At 40.3% G+C, this 21,176-nt stretch overlaps 1 protein-coding gene across 2 annotated transcripts in view; it reads right to left on the bottom strand.

Annotated features, from left to right (window-relative positions):
- DPYD (dihydropyrimidine dehydrogenase) overlaps window positions 1–21,176 on the bottom strand; it is a 588,030-nt gene that overhangs the window by 100,965 nt on the left and 465,889 nt on the right. For both annotated transcript variants that reach the window (XM_045026686.1, XM_045026687.1), the window contains 2 exons: window positions 20,319–20,439; window positions 17,219–17,338 (listed from right to left, as the gene is read on the bottom strand). In XM_045026686.1, coding sequence (XP_044882621.1) covers window positions 17,219–17,338; window positions 20,319–20,439 — 241 coding nt within the window. The remainder of the gene's footprint in view (window positions 1–17,218; window positions 17,339–20,318; window positions 20,440–21,176) is intronic.

Here is a 21,176-nt window from a genome sequence, read left to right on the forward strand (position 1 = left end):
GGGTGACTGGGCAACAAAATGGCAAATTAAATTCAATGCTGATAAATGCAAAGTAATGCACATTGGAAAGCAATCTCAACTATACATACAAAATGATGGCATCTGAATTAGCTGTTAACACTCAAGGAAGAGATCTTGGAGTCATTGTGGATAGATCTCTGAAAACATCCACTCCATGTGCAGCAACAGTCACAAAAGCAAACAATGTTGGGAATCATTAAGAAAGGGATAGATAATAAGACAGAAAATATCATATTGCCTCTATATAAATCCATGGTACGTGCAGACCTTGAATAGTGTGTGTAGATCTGGTCACCCATCCTAAAAATATATATTGGAATTGGAAAAGGTACAGAGATGGGCAACTAAAATGATGAGGGGTATGAAACAGGAGGAGAGATTAAAGTGACTGGGAATTTTCAGCTTAGAAAAGAGATGACTAATGGGGATATGATAGAGGTCTACAAAATCTTGACTGGTGCGAAGAAAGTGAATAAGGAAATTTTATTTAATCCTTCACATAACACAAGAACTAGCAGTCACCCAATGAAATTACCAGGCAGCAGATTTAAAAAAAACAAAAGGAAGTATTTCTTCACACAATATAAAGTCAACCCAGGGAACTCTTTGCCAGGGGATGCTGTGAAGACCAAAACTATAACAGGATTTTAAAAAGAACTAGATAAATTCCTGGAGACCAGGTCCATCTGTGCTTATTAGCCAGGATGAGAGGGATGCAACGCCATGCTCTGAGTGTCCCTAGCCTGTTTGCCAGAAGCTGGGAATGGGCAACAGGGGATGGATCACTTGATGATTCCCTGTTCTATTCATTCCCTCTGAAGCACCTGGCCTTGACCACTATTGTAAGACAGGATACTGGGCTATATGGACCATTGGTCTGACCCAGTATGACCATTCTTATGTAAAAATTAATTATAATAAAAATGTTTAGTACAGAAACTCCCCAACATAATGACCTCCCAAGATAGCAACAATGTGAGATAACAACCTTGGCAAATACTGCATTTTAAAAATCTTGGCCTACTGGGAAACATATTTATATAAGTTTCCATTCCCAGTCACAAATCTAGCATTCTGGAGCAAAGTGACCAAAATATAGTCCAACAAACACATTTTTATTTAACATGCCCCTCACTTTTCCCTCCACCGCACTCCACTCACTGGTGTCGTCCTTAGTCAGTGGAGACTCAGAGTTCAGAGGTGCTTTCACGTGAGTACACCTTCCAGGTGGGGGACAAAAAGGCACAGTTCTTTCTGGCCACGGCTGTTCGTTGTGCCACCGTTCACTCCACCACTCTGTTGCCAATGGCCCTGCACAGTCACCTTCTGCTGTCACCTACCACTGTGACCTCTGCGAGTTGGTCTCTTGAGGTTCCACCAGCTCTCAGTGATTTCAGCTGAGCTCTCAGTGCGGGAACCTCACTGCTAGTGCAGTCTGGGCTGTCTCCTACACAAAAACACTGTTCCCACAACAGGACTAAGCACTTAGACCTGATTGTCAGTGATTTCAGCTGCAGTGGTCACTTAACAGAACAAAAGACTATCTATGGAGCCTAATCAGCTCTGTCTTTAAACAGTGGAGAGGGACAGGTCCCCACCCTCTCTCTTGATGCCTTCAAATCATCACAGACTAAGTACAGTTCTACTGCCCTTTACTCATACAATAAGAACAACATTTCATCCCCCTTCCCCCACATCCAAGTGGTTTGTAACCCAACCCCAGCCAAAATCTGTCACTTGGACAACACAGCTCTGTTTGCTGGATACCTAGGTAGATTAGGTGTGAATGTAAATATAATCTGGCCCTGAAGCCTTAGCCCCCAGCTCATCACTAGCTGTCAGGGAGAACTCATTTAGACTTTGCTTACAAATCATCATTTGAAATTATTAGGTTGGCCAACATCAACTAAATGAATGCACTGACATCATAAAAAACAGCTGTATAAGGAAGCAAGGAAGCTAGTCTATGTTCATACTTTTCAAATCTATTATACTTTTTCAGATACACATATTTTATCATATACTGTATAAGCTTTTAAAGTGTGTATTAATGTTTCTGTTTAAATTCAGATTTCCAAACAGTCACTAAATTGGTATGTAACTAGCTCACAAAACTGGGGGGGGGTGTTGGGAAAATTCAGGGGGGGGTGTAGGGAAATCACTGGTGGCAGCTATCGCTAAGGGTGGCAGTCTAGGCATGAGAGTTGCTGGGCTGAGCTCACCTAGGGTGACCAGACAGCAAGTGTGAAAAATCAGGACAGGGGATGGGGTAATAGGCACCTATATAAGACAAAGCCCCAAATATCAGGACAGTCCCTATAAAATTGGTCACCCTAAGCTCACCACAAACAGATCATGGACTGATAATCGGCCATTTTTTCCCAATCCAGTCAGTGATGTCTACAGGATCTTGAAGCATGTAGGCATGGCTGTTCACAACTGAACATCATGTTGTGTTTTCACCAATTCATATGATTGTCAAATGTAAGTTCAGGCTGCCTCTCCTTTTGGTAATCTCCCATTTGGGTTTGTTAGGTGGCAAAAAGCTCCACTTCATCTGTAGACTGTCTTAACTTTGCTGAGATTGGTATGGTACTGTAGAAACCAAGTAATTGTATTTCCTGATCTCTTGACACTAAACACACCTTTTCCACACACCTGTCCACATTTTGCCTTCTGTACATACCACAGTCACTTGGGAGTATGACTCAAACTCTGAAGTATCTAGTTACAGCAGGGCACCAACCTTAATGTTGTTCATCTGCTCCCTCTGTGACTCAATAATGGTGGTTTAATCCTTAACTGTCAGCTCCCGTGTGGATTTAAAGCCAGGTCTTTTAACAATGAGATTTATATAGTGTATGTTAATCGGGAAGACTCCGGCAATTATCTGGGAATATAGATATTGCAAATGGGTGATTAACTGGCAAACAGAATTACTACAGTAGTTTTCCTGTAGGATTTTTGTATGTATTTATTGCTGTTAAGAGGATGCTTATGCAGCTCATTTTGTACAATACTGTTTCTTGCAAGAATATACACATATTAAAATGCAGATGCCTTGGCTGACTATTGTATATTGGTTGCATTTATTTGAAAACTTGCAAGGCCAAAAAAAATGTCCCTGTGGTTGTGAAATACAGTACTGTAGTAAACACGTTTGGTGATAACTCATCGGAGATGAGGTAACGTGCAATGAAATACAAATCCAAGATCTAGTTCTCATAGAACAAATCTGCCTATCTTTCCCCTTCTCTATTTTATGCTTGCAGTGTTAGGATTTGCTCACCATTCAAGTAGGATATTAAAAAACACAGAATGCTCGCAGGATTTAGCCAAATAAAAATGTGATCACTAGGGTGAAATCACAACAAATCACAGCTAACTAAGGCTTGGGAAATTACAAAGGTGATTCACAAGAGTGCTGGGATGGAGGGTGATAACAGAAGCAGGGGAAACACTCCCCCCCCAGTATTTAACGTTCTGCCCCTCCAAAATCTCAACACACTCTCTCTTTTTTTACTAAACCTCTGTAGAACTCGCTCACTCGTTGGTGCACCCTCATGTTGGTGGGTGTTGGGTAGCAGGCTCCTTTTCTTTGACGCCCCTTGCTGACAGCTGTTCTGACTCTGGCTCCTTCTTCGAACTCAGTTCTCCAGCCAAGGCACATTCAATCTCACCCCTTCCAAGGTATCTGTGTCCCATACAACTCTAGTCATCAACAAAGTTTCTTCTACCTGTCATCCTAGGCTCTTCTGCAGTTCAACTCTCCTCTCAGTTTCCCAGGCTTCACCTCCAGAATCTCCCAATAGAATGTAGAAAACCCCAAACAAATCAAACTTAACTCCAACAACCATTGCCCATACAGGGTTGAGTCTTCAATCCTGCTGGGTTTCCCCAGCTTCCTATTCCTGTTGGAGACACAAACACACAGGGGTATTTCCTTGGAGTCTTGCCCCTTGCTCAGGGCCTACCATCGTGGCTAGGTCCTCTCCTACTGCCTCCCTACAGATTCTGTCTGGGAGTCAAGGAACTTTTACTCTTTTTTTCCTGGGTGTCTCTATCCTGGGGCCCTGTCCTAGACCTTCCCCTGTACCTTTCCCTCCCTTCCTTAATGAAGAAGACCCAACTGCTCCCCAGCTGTGTCTTATAACAAATTAAGTCTGTGACACAACCTCCAGGTGCAGCAAGGTGGACTAACTGAGCTCTCAGATTCGTGTGAATCCTTTGTTCACCTGTATGGAGTTTACACATCCCATTACAGCCTCTCACCCTTTTCATTGAAAAAATGTAAAATGAAGCCTCAGTTTGAAAGTAGAGTTCAGCAAAAAAATTTCACCAAAACATTTACTGAAGTGAAAAATGCAGATTTAGCAACACTGGTGTTGGTGTTGATTTAATCAAATGTTTTCAGGTGAAAACAAAACAACTTTTAAAAAATAATGAAATATTTCAATTTATATTTCATTTTGACTTTTTGAAATGAGACATCAATCTTTTGATTCAAAATTACTTTTTGTCTCAAAATTTCCTGTAATATTGGTTAAAAGTTACAAAATTCTTAAAATAAAAAAAACATTTTATTCTGGGTCAAACAAAATGTTTTATTCAAACCCCAGATGACCTTTTTTTAAAAAAAAAAAAACTTTTCACTTAGCCAATCTTTTACACATTTGTTTGCAGTTGTTTTCTCAACCCAAAGAGAGATTTTTCTCTCAATTTTTTAGAATTGCCAGTGAACTGAAAAATCCATTATTTGCCAAGCTCCAGTCAAAAGTTTGTCCAGATGTTTTTTCCTAGAATATATACATGATTCACAATCCCCATCATAAATTCCCAATGCTGGGTTTATTGGAGGTATCTTTTTTTTAACTGTGAAATTCCTGGGCTCTGGTTTGCATGCAGGAACCCAAGGAAGGGAGCACAAAATGACTCAGTGCCTAAACTGCTCGAGCTAGCACAACTGTCCAGCTGCCTGCAGATGAGCCGGTTTCACCACTGTGTTGTTAATTCATCCTCAACCAGTGAAGAGGCTAGCTCAGTGGAGGAGCCAGCTGAGCAGCTGACATTGGTTACAGAAGATGATGGGACACATTCTCAACAGTGACAATGGAGAGAAAAGACAGTATCTGGTGGCCCAGCTTCCCACATCTCTCAGAAGTGCAGCTGCTGTCTGTGAGTCATTGTGGATGGGAAAGAAGGAGAAGAGGCACCTCTGAATTATAAAATGCTTAATTCTTTATCCTTAACTCTGACTTTCCTGGATCTTCTTCATTTTTCAGTTCTTCACTTACTGAACGTATGTGGTACATGTGCTGTTCTTTTTTGCCAAAGTAACAGATGCAACTTTACAATCTTAACTCCATCCTAAAGTATCTCTATCAGAGAATGTCCTTTAAATGGTTTTCTTTGAAGAAATGTAAGCACTTGCTGTAGATCTTTCTGATGAAAAGAGATTATTACTCTGAATACAAAGGTGATCAAAACAAACATATGATATTCAATGAAATACTAGAAATCAGTATTCAAAATTAAGTACTGCCCTGGAAAAGACTGGGACCTAATTGACCCACAGCAGGTCTGCACTCAGAGTTTTTAAATCTGCTAGCACAGCTGTATATCAGAGTGGTTTACAAATTCAGCCACATCCTTGACCTTGTTGGCATTAAAGTTAGAAAACATTTGTGCTGTGAACAACAAGTAAAGTGTATAAGCTCCATGGGAGACAATAAACCATTCTCATTAATTCTACCACAAGGTTTCATGTGGAATTCAAAGTCAGCAGAAAGGTCACCTGCAGGTCTGATAAAGTCAGCAGCAAAGGATCTTGTAATATCTACATCTGAATTCAACCACACCTAGATCTATCTCCTAGGCCAGCTCCTCTCTCTCCTTCTTCTTACATCAAGGCTCAGTGAATTCTCAAACCCTGTCTTCTAGCACGGTTTCATTGTCACCTGACAAAGGCTTGCAACAGTGCATGGACAGCGAACACTTGCTGGCCACCTGATTAATCTGAAACGACCAGGCAAAATGCTCATCTGGGTCACCAGATCATAGCACTGACACACCAGTCCCAGCCACTTACACATGCTGATTCATAAGCAGTCCCTGCTCTCATACCAAAAGCTTGGCTCCTCCTGCATTGAAATATCTGCATGGCTGGGTTTTTTTTTCTTTTTTGTTTTTAATCTGCAAGAGTGACTCCCTCTTACTTCCAAATGCAATGTACCTCACTTCCAACTGCCTACACATACTGCACATCTGCTTAACTGCTCCCTTTTCCTTGCAGTGAATAAAATAATGAATAATAATAAAATGTATTATATTTTGTATTAACTACCACAGTATACCAGACTTTGTACCTGGTTCTAGCTCCTATTACTGCTATGGAGACTGGACAGCTAATTAGCATTCCTTAGCACCCCTAATCAGGGAGATGCAGTCCGTGAGGCCATGGTGCACCCTGTCCCCAAAGCTTAGGCCCACTTCCCGGTAGTGAAAATCCATCTCATAGATGCTAATCCCCCCATTCTCCAATTGTACAGCAGCCCTTCACACCTCCTTTCTTTTCCTCCCTCACTGTTGCCCCAGGCAATCCAACCAGTCTGTATTCAGTCTAAATCCTCCAGTCCTCACTCTATATTTGGACACAATTCCCATTGACATAAGTGGGATACCAGGGGGAGTAAGGTGTGAAAGATTTGGCCTGACGACTGGCATATACATACTATGTATCTTATGAGGTGCTGAGACTTGGTGCAAAACAAGAACTTTGCAACAGGCTTTACCAAAGCATTTTACTATTTGAAATTCTTTATATTTTACTTTCACTGCCATATTAGAGTGAATGGAAAAATACTTACTGGTAAACATCAAGTGATTTCCCCAAAATAATAATTGTGCATAAAACACTTAAAACAGCTATGACATGTAGGATGACCTCAAAAGTGAACTGCAATAGAAGTTTTATTTGATTTGTAACCTTCCTGCCAGGTGGAGTCAGTAGCAACAATGGCTGGGTTCAATACCTAGGGGTTCCTTTTGACAGTACAACACTGAACTGGCTTGAGCTCCAACCCAGTAATCTGGAAAAATTACACATGACCCTTGGGTGCCACTAAGATGCAATACTTCCCCTCTCACAAGCATTGAGTCTGTGTATGGAAAAGAACACTTTTAAGAAAAGAGGAAAGGAACCTGGCATTAAATGGGGAAAACACCACAAGCATGGCTTGAAAACACATGACCATTAGCAACCTCCCGCCCCCGAGTATATTGGGCAGTGTTCTTTTGCTCAGTCTCTCACCTTGTGGTGTGAAAGTCCAACAACAAATGTCCTTTTAACATTCTAGTCCCCCTCCCTTCACTGCACGTGACTCACAGTTGTCATTTGTCAGCATCGACCCAGAGTTCAGAGGTGCATTCGCATGGGTTCACCTCCCACCATGGGCAGGCGGCATCAAGCAACCCTTCAGCTGCTGTTGCTGTGTCGTTTACTCTGCATCACTACCCACTGCCACCCACCACTCCATGGTCACTCATTCTCACTCTGGCCACTTCGCCAATAGCTCAGTGGTCATTCACTTCATTACCGGCTGCTCCACTGTCATTCACTCCACCACCGGCCATTCTGCCACTGGCCACTCAACCATCATTCACTCTGCCTTTGGCTGCTCTGTTGTTAGCCGCTCTGCCATCATTCATTCCACCGCTGGCTGCTCCATCATCATTCACTCCGTCATTACTCTCTCTACAGGGATGTTTTGAGGTCCCATCGCTTAACACAGTTCTCAGTGATTTCAGCTGTTAGTGGGGTAGCCTCACTGCTAATGCAGGTTGGGCAGTCTCTTTCACCAGAGACATTATTCCATAGAAGGCCTAATGCTTAGACCTGGTTATTAATGATTTCAGCTCTAGTGATCCACAACAAAAGACTCTCAATTAAGTCTTAATCAGCTCTGTCATTACACAGTGGAGAAGGGGAGAGTCAAATGGTGTTTAGGGCCCTGAGGCAGAGCCCACACCACCAGATAGAAACACTTGTCCCCACTCTCCCTCATCTCCATTGGGCTTTGGCACCCGTACAATCAGGGCATGCCAAGCACAGTTCTGCTCCCCTTAATTTACACAAGGATAACAACACTTTATTACCCCTGCACCCAATAACAAAGTGATTTGCAATCCAATGCCAGCCAAAAGCGATCATTTGGGCAAGGCAGCTCCATCGTGCTGCACACCTAAGCAGAGTGGGTGTGTCTATGCAAACAAGGTCAGTTCCTGAAGTCTTCTCCACCAGATCCTCACTAGAGAGCTCATTCAGACCCTACTTACAGATAGCTTTCTGCATTTTTACTAGTAAAAGAATTGATCCAAAATATTTTGAAGGATATTTTGCATGTTCTTGTTTAAAATTAAAAGTGCCTCATAATCAAAAATGTAAGAGAGAGGTTAATTCTCTACTGGACCTGTTGTGCTTTCTCAGAATATTAACCCTGCTGCCATAACACATAGCAACAGTCCCAATCCTGTTCCTGGTACTGGGACTAGAATTAGTTTCATACATAGCTGACAACAAAGTTCACATATCTTGCACACTCATGTCTATTAACCACTATAAGCAGTTTTGAAAAAAAAATAAACCCAATCATATTTTCTTTATCCATTCATTTCCCCCTCCCTTTACTTCAAAAGGTGAGATGGCAAATATTTGGAAAAATAAGGAGATTCATGCAAAAACCAGGATAAAGTTATACAATGTCATTGTGATGCCCACACTGTTCTCTGCTTCTGAAACTTGGCAAATGTGACAACAGGAAACTTAACACTTTCCATTAGAGATGCTTACATAGAACGCTTGGTGTCCGCTGGTGAGATAAAGTAACTAATGCTGAGGTATTACAAAAGACTGGCCAACAGACTATAGAAAAAGAAAGCTGATGTGCTTTGGGCATGTGGTATAGATGTAAAAAAACCCTATATTTTCTGAGACAAGCTCTCTATATTGGATACCACTTTGTGGAAGACTGAAAAGAGGACAACAGATGATATATGAGAAAACCATTAAGAAAGATGTCGCTCTCATGGAAGCAGACTTCAATGGAGCAAGAAATGTGGCACTAGACAGATGAAGGTGGAAACACTGGGTTACCTCATGGTTCACAAGGCATGAAAACAGCTAATAATAATAATAAAATGATAATAATTTTCTTCAATAGACTAGTTATATCCATAAATTGTTCTTGCTAACTGCAGAGTGTAAAATGTTATAACTGTCTATGCTAATCACATCAAATGCTACGTTCTGTTTTATGAGGAAACCTGGTGCAATGTATTCCACAATTTTAACTGCACGCATTAACTCCCATTTCATTGATGCCATTTTGGCCCAGATTAAAACTAAATGCATTATTGCACTGCATTGCTGGATAGAGTAGTTCATAGTCATTCTCTTTTCATACCATATATGAAAGTGTCTGAATAAAATGTATCATTTCAGCCAAATGACGCTTTAACGCTAGTCTTCACCTCTAGTAGGGGATACTACCATAATCAATATAATGTGGTACTTCAATGGATAACCGTTCATTTAAAAACAATCATTTGAAAATGAAATTTTATATAAATTTTGATGTAAACAATGAAAACTACACGGTGCTCAACAGTAACATACACATTAATCTAATCACGTGTTATTAAAACAGCAGTGTATGACCAACTACTGTTGTTTGCTACAACTTTAAAAAGCTATCCTGTAAAGAACAGCAATAGTTAATGCTGATTGGATAGTTTTCTAGGGGTTTGGAACAAATACATTGCTTTTAATCTGAAAACAACACTGGACGTTTCTGTCTGATAGTTGGGGGATTCAAACCAACTAACAGATAAATTTGGTGAAGAATCTCATTCTAGTCATGCCCTCCTCTCCTAATTTCCCTTTTCACTGTTTTGTCTTCTTTGCCTATTCCTCAGGGAACTGAGTGATTGATAGCCTAATCCAATGACTGTATTACAGCTGCCTCAACTTGGACTCTTTTCCTTATCATTAGCAGTTAGCCTATGGTTAAATTCACAGCTCACTGCTTGGTACAGCCCCTGAGATTTAAGGGTCTGGCCTTTAGAAAATATTTAACATAAAACTGAAATCTTGACATACTGAGAAATCAGTTCTCTGTAAGGCTTCTTTAATTAATCCAGAGTACTGTACCATTGTTCTATATGAGACTGTGACAGGGTGAACTGCTGCTGAAACTCACAGCATTTTTTCCAATGATACAAGCCAAACTAACTTTGCTTTTAGAGTAAAGATTTTTTTTATTAATTTCAAGTTTGGCATGACTCTTTGAAACCAACAGAAGGAAGAAATATTGCCACATTTAAATGCTTTATCCAAAGACCTGTGCTTCACTCTTAATAGATGATTAGTTTAGTCCTTCAATGGATAAATTTAATTAGTTTTAAAAAATGATTATTACAATATGTGTTATATTTATTGAATGTTTTAGTTTCTGTAACTATACTAGAAAATATTAAAAGTGGAATGAAAAATGCTCAGTTATGTGACCTTATCTGCAGAATAATACTTATTTTTAAAATGGCTATGGAAAGGATCTAGACCTTGATCTACATTGTAAACCTTTGCCCTAGTTCCAGTCAGTCGATGAGCTGCAAGCTTCTATGAAAATGGCAGCTGAGTCCCAGATGAAAAATTATGCATCTCATAAACTGCTATTCTGCTGAAATGTCAAGCTACGGCAGGTCTGTACCTCAAACCCAGCACTTGGCATTTTCCTTCTGTCTGCTTTGTTGCCATGAAGCAAACATGAACAGTGAGGATTTGTGTAGGGCAGGTAGCAGGCGAGCTCACTGTCAAAAATCTATTATTAGGGCTCTGATCTCTTTTGCACAGACCAGTGACGGCAGTACACTGAGAGAAAGCAGGCTGCAGCAAAGACATAACAGAAAAAAAGAGAATTCTTTGTGAATCTGTACATAATATATGTAAATGAGACTTTAATGGCTGAGCTACACTTAACAGAAATAATAACCCCAAATTAAAGCTCTAATATATATTTATTCTGCACTCCTGTTCTACACTGTTCTCTAAATACATTTTAATATATACTCTTTAACATGTTTCTCAATGTATATTTATGCTAACATAAGTGTATATATATATATATATAATATATTTCCAATGATAGAGAGATTTCCATTAATGTCTATTGATCAAAATCAGCACCATGCAGTCACTGAGAAAGATGTGATTATGAAAGTGAAAGCTCTTATTTTTTTCAGATTTTCTTTTAATGGTGTGTCATTGACTTAAAATAAAAAACAGCACTTATTATACATTCAACTTTCTCCCCTTCAATTGAATTTATACATTTAAATAGATTAGAATATATGTTCCTATTAATAATGCCAATTATTTCATAGAATATGTAACACCCTGTTAAAAGACACAATTGGTGTATTGCAGTGTTTTTCATAAAAAGAGACAGCTCCACTAAATTACTTGAAAGGTAACTAAAAATTAAGTATCAATATTGAATTGTAACAATTATATGTTCTCACATCTGCTAACTGAACCTACTATAGATATGTTCCTTCCAAGATTTCCTGATGGTCAGCCACAGTTCTTATGAGAAAAAAATTACTGTAAAGGTTCAACAAAGCTATAACTTTGTCATTCTCCCTTATACTGACACACACACAAACATACATTTTAGTACATTATATTATAGTTACATAAAACAACATTACAGTAACCTTATAAAAATACTACAGTGTTCTATAGTAATGGCAATATCACTATTATAAAATGGGTTCACGGCATTACAGTACAACACTGCCAGAATGTTTATCACAGTAACATTAAGGGGAACATATTTAGCACATTGTGTAGGGATTTAGCTTTTTAACTACTTTTAACAGAAGTATTTTGCTGAAGTCCAGCACATGGTGTTACACATTTATTGTTAAGGATCTGGCATGGGGGGCGGGGGAGGGGGAAGAGACAGGAAGCCAGAGAACTCAAAAGTTAATTCTTAACGCATTCCATTTTGCCTATAACAAGTACTCTGTATTTTTATAAAAACAAAACACATCGGAATATGTAAACACCATGTGAAAACTTCTGGCAAAATTTCAGATTTTTTTTCTGTTTAAAGTTAAGTTTAAAAGGAAAAACACCTAACACCTCTAGTACCTATAAAACACACAATTTTCAAATAGTAGTCTTTAACATCTCTCTCAGAGCCAGCCATAACTATTTCTTGTGCAAATACATGTAATGAGAATTAACTTTAAAAAAATAATAATATTGCACATATACAGGAAGTACTAATAGTAAAGTGCTTATTGAATGTCTTATAAAAGCAAACTATAGTCCTGATCCTGCAAGCACACAGGATCAGCTTAATGCATGTGAGTAGTCTCAGATCTCAGTATTGTTCCCTTAACATTTAGGAGAAACTTCCCTTCACTAAATGGGAGGCTCTAACCCATACAGTTGCACTGTATGAGGGACTGGACAGCTACTGGGATCTCATTTAAGGAAGTGGATGAATTAGGGTTGCCAACTTTCCAACTGCAGAAAATGGAACACCCCTGCCCCGCACCTATGCTGTCTCTTCCCAAGTCTCCGCCCCTTCTCTGAGGCCCCCACCTCTGCTCACTCCATCCCCTGTCCCTCAGTCGCTCACTCTCCCCCATCCTTGCTCATTTTCCCCAGGCTAGGCAGGGGGTTGGAGTGCAGGAGGAGGGTGAGGGCTCTGGGGTGGGGCCAGAAATGAGGTGTTTGGAGTGTGGGAGGGGGCTTCAGGCTGGGGCAGGGGGATAGGGTGTGGAAGGGTGTATGGCACTGATCTGGGGGTGTGGGCTCTGGGGTGGGGTTAGAAATGAGAGATTAATTTGTGCAGGGGGGCTCCAGTCTGGGAGAGGGGTTTAGGGTGCAGGTTCTGGCTGGGGATGCCGGCTCTGGTGTGGGGGTGGGGCTGAGGGGTTCCGAGTGTGTGGGGGAGTGTCCCTGGGAGGGAGTTTGGGTGCAGGAGGGGGCTCAAGGCTGGGACAGGGGATTGGGGTGTGGGAGGGGGTGAGGGGTGCAGGCCCTGGGACGGAGTTTGGGTGCGGGAGAGAGTTCCAATCTGGGGCAGGGAGTGAGGGTGCAGGCTCCAGGTGGCGCTTACCTTAGGCAGCTCCCAGAAGCGTCCGGCAGGTCCAGCTCCTAGGCGGAGGTGCAGTCACGTGGCTCTGCACACTGCCCTCACCCGCAGGTGCCACCCCCACAGCTCTCATTGACCACAGCTCCCAGCCAATGGGAGCTGCACAGCTGCTGCTTGGGGCTGGGGCTGTGCATGGAGCCCCCATGGCCATGCCTCTGCTAGGAGCCAAAGAGAAATGCCAGCTGCTTCCAGGAGCCCCGTGGAGCCAGAGTAGGCAGGGAGCCTGCCTTAGCCCCACTGTGCCACCAACTGGACTTTTAACGGCCTGGTCACTGGTGCTGACCAGAGTCGCCCGGATCCCTTTTCAACTGGGTGCTTCCGGTTGAAAACTGGATGCCTGGCAACCCTAGGATGAATATAATATTATTCTCTCCCTAAAGAGGTGGCACAGGAGACTATGGGTATACTGTGGCCTTAGAGCTGTATTGTGGTTGCATAGCAGCAATGGTGCTTCACTGCAACCTGTGGGGGAAGGATTCTTTTCCCTTGAACTCCATAGACCTCTCCAGCGTACAGCCCAGTTACTCTATGTCATCTGTGAGCTGGGTTTAGGATTTGAGCTCCAAGGAGTAGTTTCCAGTGTCAAAGTAATCACATCAACAATACACTAGAATGAGAGAAACAACAATGCTTATGACGTTCAGCAATTTAAAACAGGTTAAATAACACTTAAAACAGGAATCTATTTTCCCATTCAGCACCTGGGAAGTTAACACTGAATATAACAACTCCAATTTGAACTGTACTTTCAGAAGAACATTATTAATCTGCTGTCTCTGGAAAGAAATTAAAAAAGATGACAGAAGCACATCTCTGAGACTACCCTGTAATTCCAGGCAGTGAATTCTCTAAACAGCTGTTTTGATTGGCCTTTTTATTCCTTTTAAATAAATCAAAGGAAAATATTTTCCACACCCTAATTCTTTAATAGGAATTTAAAAATATAACTTCTTTCAAATGAGATCTTTCCCATGAAAGGGTGTGTAATTACAGCCCTTCCAGATGCAGTCACTTCTGTACAAAGCAGAGAAAGGGAGAGATAGCCAAATGGGAACAGATCATAAAAGAAGTTTCTGTAGTTTATACAATGGTCAGGGCACATCATTAATCCTCTATATAGAAAGTTCATTTCTTGGGAAAGGCTTGAAGTGGAAAAGTCAGGCCACATCTGGATAAGGACATTGACAGACTTTACCATTCACTCTGTAATGTAGGTTTTTATTAAACTTGTAAATGTATAATTCGGAGCTAATTCTATTAGAATAACGTATTCCATTCAGTAATATAAGAATAGTAAAATAGCAGAGAATGGCATGCTGCCCACCCTTAGGACAACTTCAGTGCTAGCATAGAAAACACAGCAACTGGACATATTACCTTACACTGTACATCCCTGCTGAGGGGAAACCCTCGATAAGAAGTACCACAAGTCCATTTCAAAGTAGACTAAACAAAGCACCACATAATCTATTGCAGGAAACAAGCACAAGGTAGGACCTTTCCATCTCTAATATCTATGATCCAGACAGCTTCTCCACAACTAGTGTGTACATTCCAGTACAGTGGGGATCTGCTAAAAAGACAGTAGTCACTCAAGTATTTAGCTTTTGTAAATCTTGTAAAGAAAATGGCCATATTCACCACTGCCTTTGACTTACATCAAAGATAAATTTTAGTCCAAAAAGATGATGTGATGTTTTTTTCTACTTTTGAAAGAGCAACAAAAGTCTATACAGTTGCACAGAATGTAAAAGAAAATAATATAAAGCAAGCCTATAGGCATGTAAGTGGTCTTATCTCATTTAACAGACAGGGAAACTAAAGCATGGAGAGGTCAAGTGTTTGGTTTAGGGAGACACAACAGGACCTTGGTGAAGCTTCTAGGAATAGAACCCAAGACTTCTGCCTCCTAGTTTCTTGATCTAACAACTAGACATACTCCCTCTGTTCTTTATGTTCCTATTAAGACAGTTGGCTAGCTCTCTTCTGAATTATTTTAGCACTTTTATACATTTGTACATTATTAGGCGATGGTCCTGCAATTCACAGATGTATCACTATGTCTGTATATAGCCCGCTTGACTTCATTGGAGCTCTATGGCATTCCTGAATACAGCGAGCTGGATGACCTGGGACCTTAGTGATGTTATTTATAGTCCAGGGAATTTTATTTAATTGTCTACAGAGATGCACTCTCAAAATATACCCAAACTGACTGGGCTGAGTGCTTTTTTTCCCTTTCCTTTCCTTTCTTTCTTTCCTTTTCTTTTTCTTTTTTTAAAGACACTCAGGTTGGTGCTATGAGTATAAGACTGCATCCCAAACCACCATCTTCTATTTCTTTTGATATATGTCTAGCTTGAGAAATGAAAAAAAAACCCCACCCTTTTTATGTGTGTGTTTTTAAACTAAAAACCCAAACCTCTCCCAGGCTGGGATCTGTTATGATACCAACAGTGAATTTTTATAGCAGAATTATAAATCAAAAAAATATAGAAATGCTGAGAAACTCTTAGGTACAGCTGAGCATTCAGCTGCTGCTATAATTTACACAATATACATGTTTTAAATTTGTGACACAAAGGACACACTTTTCATAATGCTGTAATTTTATGGTTTTATTAGATTGACTTATGGTAGGAAGGAATATTCAGAAATTGCAGCTTAAATGAGAAAGTGGGAATAGTGTTAGTTATATAAAATACTACTGTAATAGTTATTTTATTAATTTTTAATGCACAGCACCCACTGTGACCTCCTTTTTTCTTTTGCTGTCAAGATGGCAGTCTGGAAAAATTGAAATGGGCTGACAGAAAGCCTAGTGAGTACTACAACCCTAACACTGTGTAACTGCTCTCTCTCTCTGCATCCTCCATTCTGCATATCAATAATATTTTAATGCCTTGTTTGACAGCCACTATGAAATAATCATTATACAATAAGCAGATTTTTTTCATCCTTGCACTGTAGTATAGAGGTGCCCTTCAAAACTTCTGGATGTTATTTAGTTATCCAAGGCAACAGGCAATTTACCACTGTATATGATTTGTACACATTAAAGTCAATTAAAAAACCCAACCCATTGTATTTGCCCTTCTATGTTCTCAAAGTATAACATAACTGCATAAAATAAAGCATTTTTTGTCTGTCCAATTTCTTCCAAACAAATTTTTGGACCAATTCAGCAGTGCTTTACTTGAACAGTGGGATGCTATTATGTTATGTATATTTACCACTTTCTCTATCACCATGGAGACTAATCTTCATACCAGTACAGTCAAGAAGCTCACAGCATTGTCTTTGCAGGACTTTGTCACAGTGACAGTATGCACTGGGCCAACAGATTAATACATTAGTGAGGATAGGCAATGAATTAGAGTATAAAACTTTTTGTTGCTTGTTTTAAAATCAAATCCTGAATCATCACACTGAAATACCATATACACAAGTATAAATATTACAAAGGAACAGGATATATAATATGCATATATTTACTAAAGGTGATATATTGTTTTTATCATGGTGGAAAGAAAATAAAAGGATTTATGGTAAGTGGATTTCAGTGTGGTAGGAGAAAGGTTCAGCCTACAATACACATACTGCACTTGGAATGTTTATATTTTCCCCTTACAATGCCCTTTCATTAGCCTCTGTCTAACATGTGGCCTGACAATTGTGACAGAATGAAAAATTCTAGGAAAACTGTGGGTCACAAGAGAAGAGATTTTCCTCCCTCTCTAGTGACCCTATCACAGTGTTCTGTTGCAGTGTTTTACCATTAAGGAAAGGGCAACACAAGAGTCTTCACACTCAATCTGTTCCATCTGTCATGACTATTAGAAACATTGACCATCAGTGAGCTTTAAGAACTCAGCACTACTGCAGACATGATATTCTAGCTCACTACAAGGACCTCCCGATGTTTTGTCAGCCTCCAAGAAAGCATTATGGATCAAAAAGGCAACACTTACCAGACACACCGCCATATGTGGTCTTCTTTTCTCCACCAACTGCAGGCCAAGGTGTGCAATCTGCTTTCAGTCCCATCAGTCCTGACACAGTGTTTGTGGCTGTAACACCATCTGCACCACCTGTGAAAGAAATAACGTTCACTTTTTGTTAAACATCTTGTACAAGTACAACAGAGGAAAATATAGAAACAGTAAAGTTGTTAGATATTTAGGCCCAGAGCCTCATCTGAGGCCAAAGAGCACAGTGCAAATCAGGAGGAGGTGTGAAAAGGAGCTTTAAAGCCAATCCGGTTGGCTAGCTAGTCCCCTACAAAAAGTAAGACCAATCTGAAGGAAACTTGCATCAGTTGCAAGGGCCCTAAGGGGCTGATATGGCAGCTGAACATAGGGACTCCTAAGACAGATCTCTCTTGTCTTTGGCCATGCTCCTTTCACTGGGTGAGACATAGGATTTGCCACATTAGCGCTACAGCTCTGGAGATTCCCCTGCATTGAGATGATGTTCTCATGACTGGTTATACTGGCTAATGGACCGTATTGTGCTAGTGGATCTGGACCTTACTCTTATTACACATTGTGAATATGGAGGTTACTCATTTGTAACTTGATTTTCTTAGAGATATGTGGTCCATGTGCCCGAGTCTGGAACTTCTAACAATCAGTGTCTGTTGGCCCAGACATGCACAATAATTCATCTCATGCTCTAGATTGAGGGCATAAGAGGAAACATGGGCCAGTGTCCCTTTAATTTCTCCTCTTACCGCAAATCCAGAAGGATTTCAAGCAGCAGGGATGGAGGGCAGGTTGTGGAATACAGACATGGACCACACAACTTGAAGAACTTCTAGTTACAGGTAAGCTAGCTCCATTTCTTCTTTGAGTGCTAGTTTCTATCTGTATTCCACATATGAGTGACAGACAAGCAGTATTCAGATTTGAAGGGTGTGTGAGGATGCTGGCGAGAAAGATGCTTGAAGTATTGCAGTTCCCACAGCTGCATCCATGGTGGAAGCTTGAACTAGCACATAATGTTTAGTGAAAGTCTGAATGGAACTCCAGGTAGCCGCCCTGCATATGTCCAGCAATGGTAATTCCTGCAGTGATGCTATAGAGGCAAATTATGCTCTGGTGGAATGTGCCTTTACTCTACCAGGTGGAGGGATCTGAGCTAATAGTAGTACATGATGATGCACCCAGTAATCCATCTGGAGATCCTCTGTGAGGATACAGCTTGTCCTCACAATCTCTCTGCTATGGTGAGAAATAGACTAGGAAACTTTCTGAGAGATTTGGTCTTCTGCAGATAAATTAATAAGGTGTGTCTGATGCGGAGAGAATAGAGCTTCCTCCCCTTAACAAAGGCATGGGGTTTCAGGAAGAAAATGGGTATGTGAACAGCTTAGTTGACATGAAATTCTGAAATAACATTGGGTAGGAATTTAGGATGCAATCGAAAAAAGGCTTTTTTCTTGTGAAAAATAGGATATGGGTTTGCCATGAGATGGCCCTGCAGTGAGCTAATGGAAAGACCTGAGTTCTTTGAAAACTGAAGGTTATCCAAAATGAGTGGGATACCTGAAGACTTATGAGATGGCTGCCTGGCTGCCTACTATGAGTCCATGTTTCCTTGTAGTTAGGTAGCAGGTTCTAGTTGAGATGTTCCCACAAGACCCAATAGTTAGTGATATGGGACTGTAAGCTCATAGAAGAAAAGATCTTTCCCCCTAAAAGGCCCCACCTCTTTAAGGCCTTATCAGCTGGAGTTGTCTTGGAATGCTGTAACCTTGCTCTCTGCTGGCTGCATGTACCACCAGGGAGTTGGGTGCTAGGTGAGAGAAGAGAAATTCAACATCTTTGATGGAGATGAAGTAGTGCCTGTTGGCTCTTTTAGGCATATTGGCACATGAGGCTGAGGTGTGCCAGACCTTACAATAGCCTTGTTAAACAGTAGCACCATCCTGCTCTGACTTGTAGGCTGCAGAATATCTAAGAGCCAATGTTGGACGTCCTGAATCTCCTCGAATGGTATCTGGAGGTCTTTGGAAATGTGGAGGTACAGTGGGGATCTCCCTGGCTTGAAACACACTGAAGCCTCATAGCCTTCTCCATAAGGTGTTTTCTTAATCTAAGCTCATGAGTTTATGATGGAAATGAGTGACATATGCTGCACTTTGCAGCAATAGTCGCCTCCCCAGATAGTAGAGACAATGTTGGTGCTTGTCGTTCACAGAAAAGGAGCAGAGGGAGGAGACACAGTTCTTGAACCTTGGGACTCCGGGCACATCCCAAGCTCTTAGAACAAAAGCTATCTATACTAATTATACTAAGAACTCTAACTATGCTAATATGAACTATAAGCTATTTACAAATTTATTTGCAGAGTAATAATAGTAAAAGCTGGAGAAACCCATGGACGCAGGGATTCAGGGATTCTGACTCAGGCCACATGGCAGTAAGAAGGAACTAGGGAGGTATTGATTTGCACTGCCCCTTATGACCTTGATTTGAAGCATGAGGTGAATTACTGTGTATATTCAGGCCAAAGGACACCACTTGCTAGAAATTCTGGACTTGGGTGCATGGCATGCATGCGCACCCATGTGTGGAGTACACATAGGGACCAGCACTCAATGAAGAAAGTACAGTTACACAAAGAGAAATGCAGTGAAACTATTAAGTGGGCCTAACTGACTGAGTCTATTATCTGTTTGGACAAATAGTATTTTCCAGGATGGAGAATTCTGAAAACTGAAAAAATGGATATTAAACCCCCCATAAAATTTGGTCTTACTCCAAAATGCTACATCATGGTAAATAATTTTGGGCCATATTATACATATAAAATCATGATTTTATATCTCTATATCTATATCACCAACTGCTCTTTTAGATAGATAGACATTTACAGTATTCACTTTATATGTTAATAAACATAATAGAGCAAAATTGTATAGACAACCTTTAATAGCAAGCACTATGATTACTCTAAATATTTTAAACAATCTGTTTCATACTAGCTTTTATTAATATTTGTTACTGCTTTGAGCAATAAAGCTGCAAATCAATGTAATTGTATAGTACATGCATTTGAGTTTGTTACCTTCCTGGGCAGCCACTGCAATATTCACAATATCAGTGACATTTGGGGTCAGCTTTGCGAAGAAAGGAATCTGAACAGCTTGTCTAACCCAGCGACAGATGTTTCGGACTAGCTCTGGATTCTGTTCAAATAGGGCAGATAAATATAGGACATATTTAAAAGTAATATGATTTAAATGTACAGATATGTAATAGCAAAACTTTCTGACAATCTGCTGTACTGTGGTTTTCTGAAATTACACTTCACAATTGCATCTTGTCTCATTAGTTAACTTAGGTTAACACAGTACAAGTGAACTGAAAATCCATTACAGAAGAGTTAGATCACATAAAACAAAGAAAAAGAAATCTTTACCAAGAGACAAAGATACCATAGAATGTTCACTTGCCAATGGGATAAAATACAACTTCAGGCAACAAGAATTTATTTAACCCATTCTTATAAAAATAATCTTTTTGCTATATTGTGTCTCATTCCATGTAAATAATCACTGTTCTATGAAATAACGCCATTCTGAACCTTCCTGCCCTTATGCATTTCAGATATCTACACACTCCATTAATTCAGAATATAGATCAGGATGGCAAAAAGTTTAATGAAAAATCAGAATCTTGTCTTTTAAAGCTAGAAATAGAAATCTTCATGCTTTGGCTTCTTATGCTTGCCAGGCTCACTTCAGTGGCGGTAGTGTTCTTTGATTCTGGCCTATGCAATAAGTGTGGGTGGGTGTTTCGTTTTTTTGGTTTTTAAATATAACATTTAGTACAAGCTTTCCCCCCTGACACTTACTGATAATGCTCAAATTTGGAACTCATTTTTGACTTTGCTAATCTGATTCAGGTGTGTTAACATGTTTTC

Source organism: Mauremys mutica, chromosome 8 (assembly GCF_020497125.1).
Source record: "Mauremys mutica isolate MM-2020 ecotype Southern chromosome 8, ASM2049712v1, whole genome shotgun sequence".
Classification (NCBI taxonomy): domain Eukaryota; kingdom Metazoa; phylum Chordata; order Testudines; family Geoemydidae; genus Mauremys; species Mauremys mutica.